This window comes from Dipodomys merriami, unplaced genomic scaffold, assembly GCF_024711535.1.
Source record: "Dipodomys merriami isolate MVZ:Mamm:240054 unplaced genomic scaffold, mDipMer1.0.p SCAF_34, whole genome shotgun sequence".
Taxonomy (NCBI): Eukaryota; Metazoa; Chordata; class Mammalia; order Rodentia; family Heteromyidae; genus Dipodomys; species Dipodomys merriami.
Window position 1 is genome coordinate 14,132,050 of NW_027204937.1, and position 13,485 is coordinate 14,145,534.

At 52.2% G+C, this 13,485-nt stretch overlaps 1 protein-coding gene across 3 annotated transcripts in view; it reads left to right on the forward strand.

The window, feature by feature from the left end:
• Positions 1-3,873: 3,873 nt before the first annotated feature.
• LOC138803423 (sodium- and chloride-dependent glycine transporter 1) overlaps positions 3,874-13,485 on the forward strand; it is a 33,913-nt gene continuing 24,301 nt past the window's right edge. For 2 of the 3 annotated variants that reach the window (XM_069987411.1, XM_069987412.1), the window contains exons 1-2: positions 3,874-4,126; positions 12,627-12,742. In XM_069987411.1, coding sequence (XP_069843512.1) covers positions 12,713-12,742 — 30 coding nt within the window. In that variant the 5' untranslated portion in view covers positions 3,874-4,126; positions 12,627-12,712. Of the gene's footprint in view, positions 4,127-4,239; positions 4,304-12,626; positions 12,743-13,485 lie in introns of those variants that run through there. The other variant, XM_069987409.1, reaches the window with a different exon arrangement.

Below are 13,485 nucleotides of genomic sequence, written 5' to 3' on the forward strand. Positions count from 1 at the left end.
AGGAAGAAACCTACATCCTTCTGCAGGGCAGCTCTAGGGGTTAATTTTAGACCAGATCCAAGATAAGAGCATCAGTAAAGCAAGGCTACTGATGCCAGCACTGTCCCAGCCCATTTCAGTCATGGCTAGTTCTGAGATCATACCAATTACTGGAAGGATCTTGGTCATGCTGAGCTGCCCCTCCCCCCTCCTGCCCAGTGAATTAGGACACTGATGCCCTGAAAATTGGATATTAGAAGCACTGACTGGTCTAGATGTTTGGCATCCTAAGCATTAGGCCCCTTGAGAGTTGGGCACTAGAGACTCTGGACACTGGCAACTCTGGGTTTTGAGTTCTCCATGGTGTTGGAAACTGGCAGCCTTGGCTTTGGGAATCCTGGACTTCACAATAAACTCAAAGGTATTTAGGAATCTGGGTGATTGTACTGCCGATTGCAACAGCTCCCCAGGCAGAGCCAAAGTCATTGTGTCCTGTCTGTCTGGCAGTTTACCGGGGAGGGGGGCGTCTCTGAAGTCCAACCTGGATTAGCTTGTGCTAGGAACACTAAAGGATGAGGCAAGATGGCTGGAAGGACACTTAAAGTCCCAGAGACAACTGTTGGATCTGATACCAATCTAAGCTACTGCCCTGCTTTGGGTTAGGGAAGGGAAAGTGTCAAACACTGACCATTGGGTGCCAAGTTCAAGAAAGGGAGAATCTGAGAAGCAAGCCCAGGCAGGGCATTCCTAACAATGCTTCTGGGCCTCTAAGGCTGGGGCTCCAAGGAAGTGGAGATCAGGCCAGGTTCCAGTTCACCCAGCAAAACCTATCTTCTCATAATTTCTCAGCACCCCTCTAGTCAGGTGCTCTGTCAAAGTGGTTCAAGTTTGGCATTCTTCCTGCTCCCACACCTGACTCTCAGTCTCAACACTGAGGACTTGATCCTGCTGGCTGATGAAGACAAAGGAGGGAACCCAGCCAGCACTAGGAGATCTGATGTTGGGCACAGCTCTCCCAGGAAATAGCACTGTAACTAGAGGCTTCTAAGACAGGCCTCAGCCAACAGTGGGTGGGCCCAGTGGCTGCCTGGCCTCTTGCTGTGCTGGTCCTGGAAGACGCAGGCCAGCTGGAATGTCTGACCCTGTCAGTCCTCCTGTCTATCTTCAGACTTGATCTCCCTTCATTCCCACAGTGGCATAGGCTGACTATATTCTCTCTCCTTGTGGGCCAACTGCCCAAGAGGAAGCTCACAGCCAGGCATAAAGGCCATCACAGCTACGACCTGGGCTAGGCCCAGACCTGCCTCCCCTGGGACTTCATTCTAATGGGTGGGTGGGGGGGGGGGACAAAACACAAGCCACTCCAGTTCCTGTCTCATAGAGACAGCTTTTCAATTCAGAATCTTTGAAACAGCCTCTCCTCAAGACTCACTCACTAGGTGGCTACCTGATGCTCTTTATAGGTGAAAGTAGGCAAAACTTATATAGCTATTAACTTGTGTACACTAATCAATTTGTGCTATGTCACTATTAGGCTAGCAAAATCCTCGTGGTCAACTGCTCCAATTTCCCCAAACACTCCAAGGACTATCTTCTCTTTTCCCTACTTTATGAGCTCAAGTCTTAGGCTGCCTCCCTATCCCCACACGAATCTCAAAACTGATGGGGGAGAGGGGGCAGCTCAACTCTGAATACCTTTTCTTTCTTTTCATCCAATCTCCCCAGGCCCTGAGAGCATCCTGCCCCTGCCTCAGTTCACCTGGATTCCTTAGAGTAATTAGAAAGTTCCACTTTCCCTGGGGCATGAAAATTCTCCAAACTTTTGCTGAGTGTTCCCAGAACCTTCCTAGTGCCTTCTAGGCTCACCTCTAGCCCCCCCTTAGAGGGGGGGGGTCTCCTCCTCCCATCCCTCTCTGTCATCCTCTTTTTAATTCCCACTCTCCTTAGAGGCTAGTTCCACTCTGCCTTCCCTGGGAATGGAGCACTTTTTGACAGGGAGGAGGAAGGGAAGAACAGATCAGAAACAATTTCTGGGAGGAATTTAATCCTGGCAGGAAAGATGAGGAGGACTTGGATCCTACCTGCTCAGACCCAGAAGCTGGGCACACATACAAATACACAGGCCTGCTGAAGTATCTACAGTCATTCCTCTGGATGAACTTGCATACACTCACTGTCAGGAGCCACCAGCACAACAGATTGCCCAAACACCCACAACAGGTTCACAGAATATTAACCTGAAAGAGATTGTATTTGATGAGAATCTCAAATGATGGGAATCTGCTTTGTCCTCATAACTCAATGTTGCTCCCAAGGCTTGGACCACTGACTACCCTTCCCCAGGGGACCTTCCCAAAATTCTCCAGCCTAGAATCTTAATCTATATATGAAAGCCCACTCCTTCACCCCACCCCACTCCAGGTAATAAGCACCTGAATTCCTCCAAGCAGATACAGCTGAGGACTTGCTCAAACTATAGGTTCCCCAAGCCAGGCCTGTGCCCTAAACTCCGGAAACTCTTTGCACTCTCCAGCAACCTGTGCTGTGACCTTGCCCACAACCATTATCCTTCTTAATTCCCTGCACCCCTGCTCCATTACACCTCATGTCTCCTGACTCTCCTCTGGTCACTAAGGCATCCCTCTTCTACTTCTACTTTCCATTGATCTGGTCTGTTGAGTTCACTTTCTGCTCTTTCTTTATTCTAATACTCTCATGATTAACACTATTGTCCTAACAGTATTGGCTAGGTTTAAGGACAAAGTAAAAAGGGATATAAGTGTCTTTGCAGACCTGATTGTCTCCAACAGCTACTAGGTTATGAGTTCTAAGGCAGTGGAGAGCTGTCTGTGTGAACTGGAGCTGGGGAATAGACAGAGAGGGCACACATTACAGGAGGTGAATGGGCAGGACACCTGTTATCTTGTTCAGGGCCTCTGACTATAAATTAATAAAGTAGAATCTCATTCCTTGATTGGTCTTGTGTAATTTTGACAGGGATGCATCTGCTTCTTCAAGGCTGAGTGTCCCCAGAGGAAAAAATAAGACCATGGTGGTGGACACAATGGCGTCAGCCTCTCCAGCCTAGGGTGTTCCCTGAGTAGATAGATTGTCCCACTCAGGCTGGAACAACAACAGTTCCTGTTAACAGTCCCTTTCCTGGAAAGGTGGCTATCTTCAAATAAGCAAATATGGAGGGCCCATTCCAAATTCCAGGCCCCACTAGCCAGCAAGTGAATAGGTAGGCATTTCCTTAACGAATCCTCTCCATTTCAACAGGCTCCACAAAGCAACTCCTAGCCAAGACTCCTTTAACTGGGTTTGGGGGCCCCTTGTCTGTCTCCCCACTGAGGGACTTAGGAAGCTCACGCTGATGTTTGTAGCATGGGGGCGGGGAGGGGAGTGTACTGGAGAAAGGACTCCCCCAGCTCTCCAATTCCAAGGAGTAGGTCCCAGGCCTTACCCAGCTGGGCCCAGTCTCTAGCGGCGCAGCTCCAAAGGGAACGGAATTTGCTTTTGACTTCTCTCTAGGGGGAACGCAGGCGCAGAAGGCCAGGGGCCCGGGCGGCTAACTTCAACCCCCCCTGCACCCCCCCCTTCATGTGCCCCAGGCCTTTTGGCTTCATTCCAGCCTAGCCCGAAGGGAACTACATCTGCTTCTTTCCAAGGGCCCCAGCTGGAGGGTAGCAAAGGCCTGGGCGGAGAATTGGGGTTACGTCGACGAGCCCCACTCTCAGGGGTTTGTGGGGATCAATCATCTGAAAGCCGGAGCGACTTGTAATTTTATTCCCTGGGAGGAGGAGTCTGGGAGAAGTCGGCACGCGGGAGGGGAAGGGAGAAGGGAGCGGAGGGGAGGGGACGGGGCGGGGGGAGGGAGGGCGGCCAGGGGAGCTGTTCGGGGAGAGGAGGGACTTGGCTGGGTCTTTCCAGCCTTCTTCACTCTTCAAACTTTCACCAAACTCTGAGCCCCCGCCTCCCCGAAACCAAAACACAACAAGCTCTGGAGGAGCGGCGAGCGGCGCGGCGGGGCGGGCGGACTCGCGGCGGCTCCGAGCCTCGGGAGGCTGATGCAACTTTCCCTTTAAGAAAGCCACCTGGGCGCACGGCGGTGCGGACCCGGCACGCCTGGGCCGGGGGCTGCAGCATGGTAAGAGGGGGCTGGGGGGCCGGGGCGCTGCGGTGCTCAGCCCCGCGGCCAGCGCGCGCGTGCGTGTGTCCGTGTCTCTGTGTGTGTGCGGTGTTTGCGATCGCGCATGCATGCGGCATCTGGGGCTGCGAGTGTGGGTGCTCGCACCGGGATGTCTGTCTCGCCGCGGAGGTCGGGGTAGGTGCGCGCGTCTGGGTGTCACCGCTGTCACCGAGGAGCCGAGGCGGGCGGGAATCGGGAGGTGCGGGGACGCGGTGGGGGGGGGGAGAGGGAGAGAAGCGGTGCCGGGAGTGGAGGGGGGTGTGCTGCGTGCCGACGCCGGCTCGGTCGGGGGCGGCGGGAGGTGCGGGGAACGCCGGAACCAGAGCGTGTCGCGGTCTGTCTGGGGCGCCGGTGGGTCTGTGCGTGCGGGGATGAGGGGGCCCCCCGCGGGGCGCCGGGCCGGGCGCCGGGTCCCGCACCCCTCGCGCGGGCTCTGCGTCCCTCCTCCCCGCCGCCGGCCTGGCGGCCGCTGCCTATCTATCTGGCCGCTCCAGCCCGCGGCCTCCCTCATCTGCCCGCCCACTCGCCCGCCGGGTGCCGCGGGTTCCCGCGCGCCCGCGGGTCTCGGGAAGCCGTGGGAAGTCACGGGGCCCTCCGGATCTCTTTGTCCACGGGCTCCCGAGGCCACGGCTTTGGGAAGGGACCGCCAAAGAGGGGATTCTTTGGGGTGTGTGTGTGGGGGGGGACTATTACCTTGGGGGAGGGGGATAAAAAAATCTGCGCCCTCACCACCGGGAACCTGGTTCCGGGAGCGCCGAGGGCGAGCCCCGGCGGCCGCAGGTGAGACCGGGGGGCCTAGCAGCCCCGCGGCCCCCTCCGCGGCCGGCGCCCCGCACCCGATCGTCTCCGCGGGGCCGCAGACGGCTGCGGGGCCGGGTCGCGCCGGGATGGAGGTGGGGGGGCTTGCCCCGAGCGCCGGGCGGGGCCGCCGCGGCCCGGGGGCGGGGCCGGGGGCGGGGCCCTCGGCACCCCGGTACTTTTCCACCGCAGGGGCCGGGGGCGGGGCCGCCCGCTCCACGCCAGCTGAGAGGCCCACACGTGGTGGCTGATGTAACGCCTGCCCCCCACCCACACACCTCGCACCCCGATTACAGTGGACACGTCCCGCTTCGAGGAACCGGGACGCTCCGGGAGGCACCGCAGATAGCGGAGCGACCGCACCCCTACCCCGCCCGGCCGCCCACCCGCGGCCCGAGCGCTGCCCGCCGGCCGCTACTTAAAGGAGCCGCACCCCCCCCGGTCGGGCCTGCACCCTGCAGGCCACGCCCTCTCGTTGATCATTCTTAAAGGAGCCGCGCACACAGGTTTTTGACAGCTCCCCTCACAAAGCCCAGTCTGTTTCTTTTTTTTTTTGGTCCAGTCGTGGGGCCTGAACTCTGGGCCTGGGAGCTGTCCCTCAGCTCTTCAGCTCAAGGCTAGCGCTCTACCACTTGAGCCACAGCGCCACTTCCGGCTTTTTTTTTCTTATGTGGTGCTGAGGAATCCAACCCAGGGCCTCGAGCATGCAAGGCAAGTGCTCTACCACTGAGCCACCTTCCCAGCCCCCTCCCAGTCTGTTTTTTATCTGGAAAAACTGCTAGGAGATAAAGAATAGAGGGTTGAGGAGAAGGAGTGGTAAAGGAGAGAGGAACCTAAAAGGTGTCCCTAAAGAGAAGGGGCAATAAAAGATTGGAGAGTACTGGGTGAGGAAAATAGTTCTGGGACCAAGGAGGAACACTGAGCATGCCCATGTTCCCAAGGACCACAGAGAAATCCACACACTTATTCTTGAGGACTGTAGAGATACCAGCGCTGAGGACATGGAAGAAGCACACCTGTGCCCTGGAAGAGCTCTCCAGCTAGTGGGGGAGCCGGACTTGAACACCAACAGACAAGCATGCTGCAATGCTACCTGTGGCTAGCATACTAGAGCACACCGTGTGCTTTAAGGGGTACCACAGAAAGACTGCCAGCAACTGGGAGGACACGGGAAGTCTTGAAGACAATGGCTTTGAGACAGGTTTTGAAGATGTGTAGGTTATATATATAGGTGGAAGTGGGGACAAGTGATCAAAGAAGAAGGACCTGCTGGGAATGCACCTGGGTGATGGTCCCAGGTGGTATCCTGGCTTCAGGCAGAAGGAAGCCTCTCTGTCTCCCACTGCTCCTCCAAACTCTCCATCACAGTGAACCAAGATCATACTTCCTTCTGTATCTTCCCAACAAACTGTGAAGTACTAGCAGTGTGTACACCTGCCTGCTAGTACCCCCAAGCCTGCTAGTCAACTGTAGCTTGCCCTCTCCCCTCCCCAAAACTACAATATCACTCACTTTTTTTTTTGCCAATCCTGGGGCTTGAACTCAGGGGGGCTGGGCTTTGTCCCTGAGCCTCTTTGTGCTGAAGGCTAATGCTCTACCACGTGAGCCACAGCACCACTTCCAGCTTTTTCTGAGTAATTGTCAGAGATAAGAGTCTCATGGACCTTACTGCCTGGGCTGGCTTCTTACCACAATCCTCAGATCTCAGCCATCTGAGAAGCTAGGATTATAGTCCTGAGCCACCATCACCCAGCTCAACCACATTCTTTTTTGGGGGGGGGGGGGGGAGGGTCTGGTCCTGGAGCCTGAACTCTGGGCCTGGGCACTGTGCCTCCAGGCTCTTCAGCTCAAGGCTAGCACTCTACCACTTGAGCCACAGCACCACTTCCGGCTTTTTTCTTTTTGCTTATGTGTGGTACTGAGGAATCGAACCCAGGGCCTCAGGCATTCAAGGCAAGCACTCTACCACTGAGCCACCTTCCCAGCCCCAGCTCAGCCACATTCTTGTGTCTGAGATTGCTACCAGCTTCTTCCCATTTCACTAACAAAGCTTGCCCTTTTCTAGTATCCTATGTATTATCAAGTCCTACTGTGCTGCCTTCTAAATTTCTCTCAGATCTGTGCTCCTTCTCTTGGCCAACATTATCTTCCAAGCCCCCTTCTCCTCTGGCCTGACCCATTCTCAGTTTATTTCTTCTTTACTACTCTCACCTTCCGGTCCTTTCTCCACACTGTGAATAGGATGATCCTGTCCTGCCTTTTTTTTTTTTTTTTTTCTTTCTTTCTTTCACAGTTCTGTTTAGAAGAGGGACCTCCTTATGTTGTTCAGGCTGATCTCAAGCTTGTGGACTCAGGTTATTCTGCCACCTCAGATTCCCTCTTAACTGGACTGCAGGCCCACACTACCTTACTTAAGGAGGGATGCTTTCAAAAAATATTTCTGTTAATCCATTCTCCAAGTTAATCATCTGCTTAAAAGCCTTTAATAGCCACTATTGCCATTAGAATAAAGACCAAGGGCTGGGAAGGTGACTCAGTGGTAGAGCGCTTGCCTTGCATGCCTGAGGCCCTGGGTTTGATTCCTCAGCACCACATAAGAAAAAAGAAAAAAGCCGGAAGTGGTGCTGTGGCTCAAGTGGTAGTGCCTTGAGCTGAAGAGCTGAGGGACAGCGCCCAGGCCCAGAGTTCAGGCCCCACAACGGGACACCCTTCCCCCTCCTCCCCCCCCCAAAAAAAGAATAAAGACCAAAATCCAGAGCCTACAGGCCCTCCTTGTTATGGGTCTGCCTTCAACTTTCTCCTGGGCTACCTGAGCCTTCCTTTGGATTATTTTGACTTCCTGAATGGCCCCTTCTCTTCCTTACTATTGTCACTTTGCGGAATTATCTTCTTCTGATTCTTAAACACCACTTCTAGGACTTTCAACCCTGCTGTAGAGCATATAAAGAGATCTCCTTTATACTATTTATCTCAGTCTGTAATTATTTGGTTTGACTCATCGATCTTACTCTTTTCCTCTCAGTTTATGGGCAGGTCTAGAGAGGGCAGAGACCTTTGAGTACTCGGTGACCTTTGAGTACTTGGTACAGATCTGGCCCAGACCAGACCTGTAATAAGTATTTGTGGAATAAATGAATCTAGTTGTAGGCAGCCTGCTAAGCAAGTTAGGTCATATATCCTTTTGGCTGTGGTGGACTATCAAGAAGACTCTTAAGTCTTTGAAAAGGTTAATGGTGTGGAAAGGAGAAAAATGTGGAGTCAAAAAATAGGCAGAAGCCAGGTGCCGGTGGCTCACGCCTGTAATCCTAGCTACTCAGGAGGCTGAGATCTGAGGATCGAGGTTCAAAGCCAGCCTGGGCAGGAAAGTCCATGAGACTCTTTTTTTTTTTTTTTTTTTTGTCGGTCGTGGGGCTTGAACTCTGGGCCTGGGCGCTGTCCCTCAGCTCTTCAGCTCAAGGCAAGCACTCTACCACTTGAGCTACAGTGCCACTTCCGGTTTTCAGGTGGTTTATTGGAGATAGGAGTCTCATGGTCTCTCCTGCCGGGGCTGGCTTTGAACCGCGATCCTCAGATCTCAGCCTCCTAAGTAGCTAGGATTACAGGCGTGAGCCACCAGTGCCCGGCCTCCATGAGACTCTTATCTCCAATAAACTACTAGAAAATCGGAAGTGGCGCTGTAGCTCAAGTGGTAGAGCACTCACCTTGAGCTGAAGAGCGCAGGGACAGCGCCCAAGCCCAGAGTTCAAGCCCCGCAACCAACCAAAAAAAATAAAATAAAATTAGGCAGAGGGCTGGGAATGTGGCTTAGTGGTAGAGTGCTTGCCTAGTATTCATGAAGCCCTGCATTCGATGCCTCAGTACCACATAAACGGAAACGCTGGAAGTGGCAATGTGACTTAAATGGTAGAGTGCTAGCCTTGAGCAAAAGAAGCTCAGGGACAGTGCCTAGACCTTGAATTCAAGCCCCAGGACTGAAGAGGGAGAGAGAGAGAGAGAGAGAGAAACCTCAGGGTTTATGAGAAAATTACTCTTAGCTCCATCTTCCAGATAGAGAAAAATCACATTCAAAGAGATTAGGCATTGCTTTAGAATCATGTGCTTAGTGGGGCTGGGAAGGTGGTTCAGTGGTAGAGCGCTTGCCTTGCATGCCTGAGGCCCTGAGTTCGATTCCTCAGCACCACATAAGCAAAAAGAAAAAAGCCGGAAGTGGTGCTGTGGCTCAAGTGGTAGAGCACTAGCCTTGAGCTGAAGAGCTGAGGGACAGCGCCCAGGCCCAGAGTTCAGGCCCCATGACCGGACCCCCAAAAAAAAAAAAAAAAAAAAGAATCATGTGCTTAGTGAGTAGCAGAGTCAGAACCCAGCCTAAGTCTATCAGATCCCATAGCCTGAGGACTTCATATATGCTGAACTGACCTGCTGCTTGTAAATGGTGGCCTATCTATGGGTTGGGACAGGCCCAAAGCCTGGATATTATGAGCCTCTGATACTTAGAAGAGGGTCTGGCATAGTGTTGTGGGCTTTTTCTGTTTTTGTGCTGGGGATTCAACCCAGCATATTAAGCTAATGCTCTATCACTGAGCTATACCCCTACCACTCAACTGGCACTTTTTATTTTAAAAAAATTATTTATTGAGATTGATTACATAAATTTCACAATACTGTGGGAAAGTGATACTTAGCTAAGTCACACATTTTAACCTTCACAAGGTGAATTATCAATATCATGGTCTATAAAATTTGTGAACTCTACAAACCTTCACAACACAACTATTTCTTCCAAATCAGGTGATATGTACATTTCTTTCCTTTAACTTGGTGTAAGCAGTTCCCTCTTTCCCTCTCATTCCCTCCCTCCCATCGCTGCCCTTGAGTTGCTTAGTTCACTTTCGTCAATGTCCAGTACAGCTAATGGACCCCTCTGCTGTATTTTTATCACCTGTTTCCTTCTGATTCTGTCAACTGGCACTTTTTGATTGGATAGATAGGGCCGTTACACAGAAAGGCAGGAGAAGCAGCAGAGAGTTAAACCAACTCATTCTCCTGGTCTAGTCACTAAGTGTTCTTGCTCTAGTAATCCATAAACCACCTAAAGGCAGCTAGCTCTGAGGATCTAGCTGAGAACAGATTCTGGTGACTGCCTGATTATAATGGCTTGAGTCAGAGATGTCAGAGATGAAACTTGCTCAGTGCTTCCAGGCTAGGCATTTGGCCTCGGTTGGTTTTTCCACTTGGAAGCTAGATGAGGAACTCTGAAATGACCTGAGTGAGAACACTATGTAGCTTCAGTCCCAGGACACTGTCCTCAATTTACTCACCTGACTAAAGGGAATAATAATTTCCAGCCCCTGAGGTGGCTCTTAATAACACCATCTGCTGTTATTACTACCATCATTGTCATTATTACTCCTTCAATGACAGGTTTAGGGAAGTCTGATGGAGAGTGTACTGCTAGGGAGGGGCCACAGGCAGTGCCAGGAGTGAGAAGGACGAGGATACAATCCCTTTCTGAAGGACATAGCTTCCTTCTGTAACTAACTGCTGCCAGAAGACCAAAGATATGAACAGAATCTTGTTGGGAGAAGACACTGAGGGGCAGAGGCAAAAGGAAATGGTGCTCTTCCTTTCCCATCTACCATCTGGTAGTGAGACCACTACCAAGATGCAGATTTTCACAAGGACTCTTACAGGGAAGACTGCCATTTTTGAGGTTGAACCCTTGGGTACCATGGAAAATTTAAGGCTGGGCACTGGTGGCTCATACTTGTAATCCTTGCTACTTAGGAGGCTGAGATATGAGAATCGTTGTTCAAAGCCAGCCTGGGCAGGAAAGTTGGTGAGACTTTTATCTCCAATTAACCACCAGAAAACCATAAGTGGCACTGTGGCTCAAGTGGTAGAGCACTGGCCTTGAGCTGAAGAGCTGAGGGACAGCGCCCAGGCCCAGAGCTCAAGCCCCATGACTGACCAAAAAAAAAAAAATAATAATAATTAATAAAAGAAAGGAAGGAAAGAAGAAAAGAGATGAAGGAAGAAGAGAGAGAAGGAAGGAGGAAAAAGTGGTTCACATAGTTCTTCACTTACTTGTTTTGAAGAGACAAGTCCTGCAAGAGATCAGATGATTCAAGGCAAAGGGTTTAATGAAGTCAAGGGCTTATTTGCAAAGGTAGTTTCCTTGCTTCTCCCTTATCCTTCCAGGGATTTCCTGTGGGTGAGAGGTGGTAACTTTCCTAGGTAACTTGGGTGAGGCTGAGTGACCCGGAAGAGCTGTGGCAGTGAAGTTTGCTCAGGGAAGGTCTCAGAAGCACAGCCAAATCAACCTTAGGGTCAGGCACTGTGGAGTTTGAACTTCTTCATCTTTCTGACCCAAGACTATCCTTTCATGAAAGAGTTAAGGCTCTCTGAAGGTTGATTTTTCTCCTAAGGCCTGTCAGAAATGATTCCTTTTTGGGGGCTGGGAAGGTGGCTCAGTGGTAGAGCGCTTGCCTTGCATGCCTGAGGCCCTGGGTTCGATTCCTCAGCACCACATAAGCAAAAAGCCGGAAGTGGCGCTGTGGCTCAAGTGGTAGAGTGCTAGCCTTGAGCTGAAGCGCTGAGGGACAGCGCCCAGGCCCAGAGTTCAGGCCCCATGACCGGACCCCCCCCCAAAAAAAAAAGAAAAGAAATGATTCCTTTTTCATCTCTATTATTAAACCTATGAGCTTTGCCACATGACTTGATCCTATCATTTATCTGCACACCTTTCCATCTCATCTGGCCCTGAGGGCTCTTCGATGTTTTCCTAGGAGAGCCTATGCTAAACCAGACCTGAATTCCAGGCCCCTGTCCCACTGGTTCCCCTTCATTTCAACCATTTCAACTATCTTACTAGCTCCAGCACAGTGTTGGGTGCTAGGCCCAGAAGAATAAAAGAAAGCCAGTCCCAAGCCCTCAGGGAACTGGCTTGTGGTTGATGGACTTCTAGGCAAATATGTCTATATGAGATGGTAAGGGCACAGGTTGAAGTCTGCATGATCCAGAAAGGAGGAAGCAATTTGTTCATTCTGGCAGTGGAGTGCTAGGACAAGCTACAGAGCGAAGAAGACATATAGGCCACAGGTTTAAAGGACTTGCAGAATTTCACCTGGTGAGCCTGGTGTAAAACCAGGAAGGCAAGAAGATTTGGCTACACCTGGTGAGTCTGGCATGTGCAGAGCAGCAGAATGGCACCAGAATGGGGCAAGACCATCGTGGCTGGTTGGGCTGAAGTTGGGGAGCATGTGCTGATCCAAGCTGACTCCCCTCCTGGGCAAAGGCTGTGGCCATTCACACAGACGATGAAGGACTTGGACTCTGTCCCAGTTCTGTGTTCATTTTCTGTCTTTTATAGGATTGGGCATCTGGAGAGTCAAAAATAGACCTTTGCCCATTGGGACAGGAAGCCTGGAGAATAAAAGACCCAGGAGAGGGGTTGGGGGAAGAACTTGGAAGGGGCTGGTCCCCCAGGGTCATCAGAATTGAGCAGGATGCAAAATGGCCAGGCTGAAGGAGGAGGGGGGAGGGGGACACAAAGACCTCCTAGCTCGTAGTGTGGGGCTCTGTACTACCTGTTCTGGAGAGTTCTGAGGGCCACTCCTAGCCTGCCTGGGCCTAGGTCTCACCTTACTTTCTATTCTCTCTACAGCTCTTGAGGTCCGTTGTCTGAAAGGCACTGGAAGCAGAGCCTGTGAGTGTGATCCAGGTCTCCAGAGCCCCCCACCCACTGCCACCATGGTAGGAAAAGGTGCCAAAGGGATGTTGGTGAGTACAAGGGCCAGGATGATGGAGGTAAAGGGCACACACAGCCCTACATGACATCCTACCAATTACTTGCTATGGCACAAGGGAGGGTATAGGAGGCTCTATTAGACCAGGGCTGGCACTGCCAGGGCTCCCAATTACCAGGGCTCTCCCAAATCCCAGGCAGGCAGCCCCTCACCCAGCAAGTGAGACAGCACCAAACTCCAGGCTCACAGCTGGGCAGGTTCCACCAGAAACCCTGCTAAGTCTTGCTGCAAAGGGGGCAGGAAGGCACTCTGCCTATCCTGGTGATAGGTGCTCTGGAGAGGACACAGCTCCTCTTGTTAGGAGGAGAGGAGAACAGCCAGGACTGTGCCATGGCTGTACCTGGGCAGCTCCTGCCCACCCAGTGCTGTGCCTTAGGGCACATTCAAGTATGTGCTCATCAGGGATTCTCTGACACTGGTTTTTCTCTACTTCTCTGGTGCTTTCTCATGCAAATTTCATTAAAAAAAACACTTTTGGGGAGCTGGGATGGTGGCTCAGTGGTAGAGTGCTGGCCTTACATGCATGAGGCCCTGGGTTCGATTCCTCAGCATCACAGAAGCAGAAAAAAGCTGGAAGTGGTGCTGTGGCTCAAGTGGTAGAGCGCTAGCCTTGAGCTGAAGAGCTGAGGGACAGTGCCCAGTGAAGAGCTGAGGGACAGTGCCCAGTGAAGAGCTGAGGGACAGCACCCAGGTCCAGAGTTCAGGCCCATGACCGAC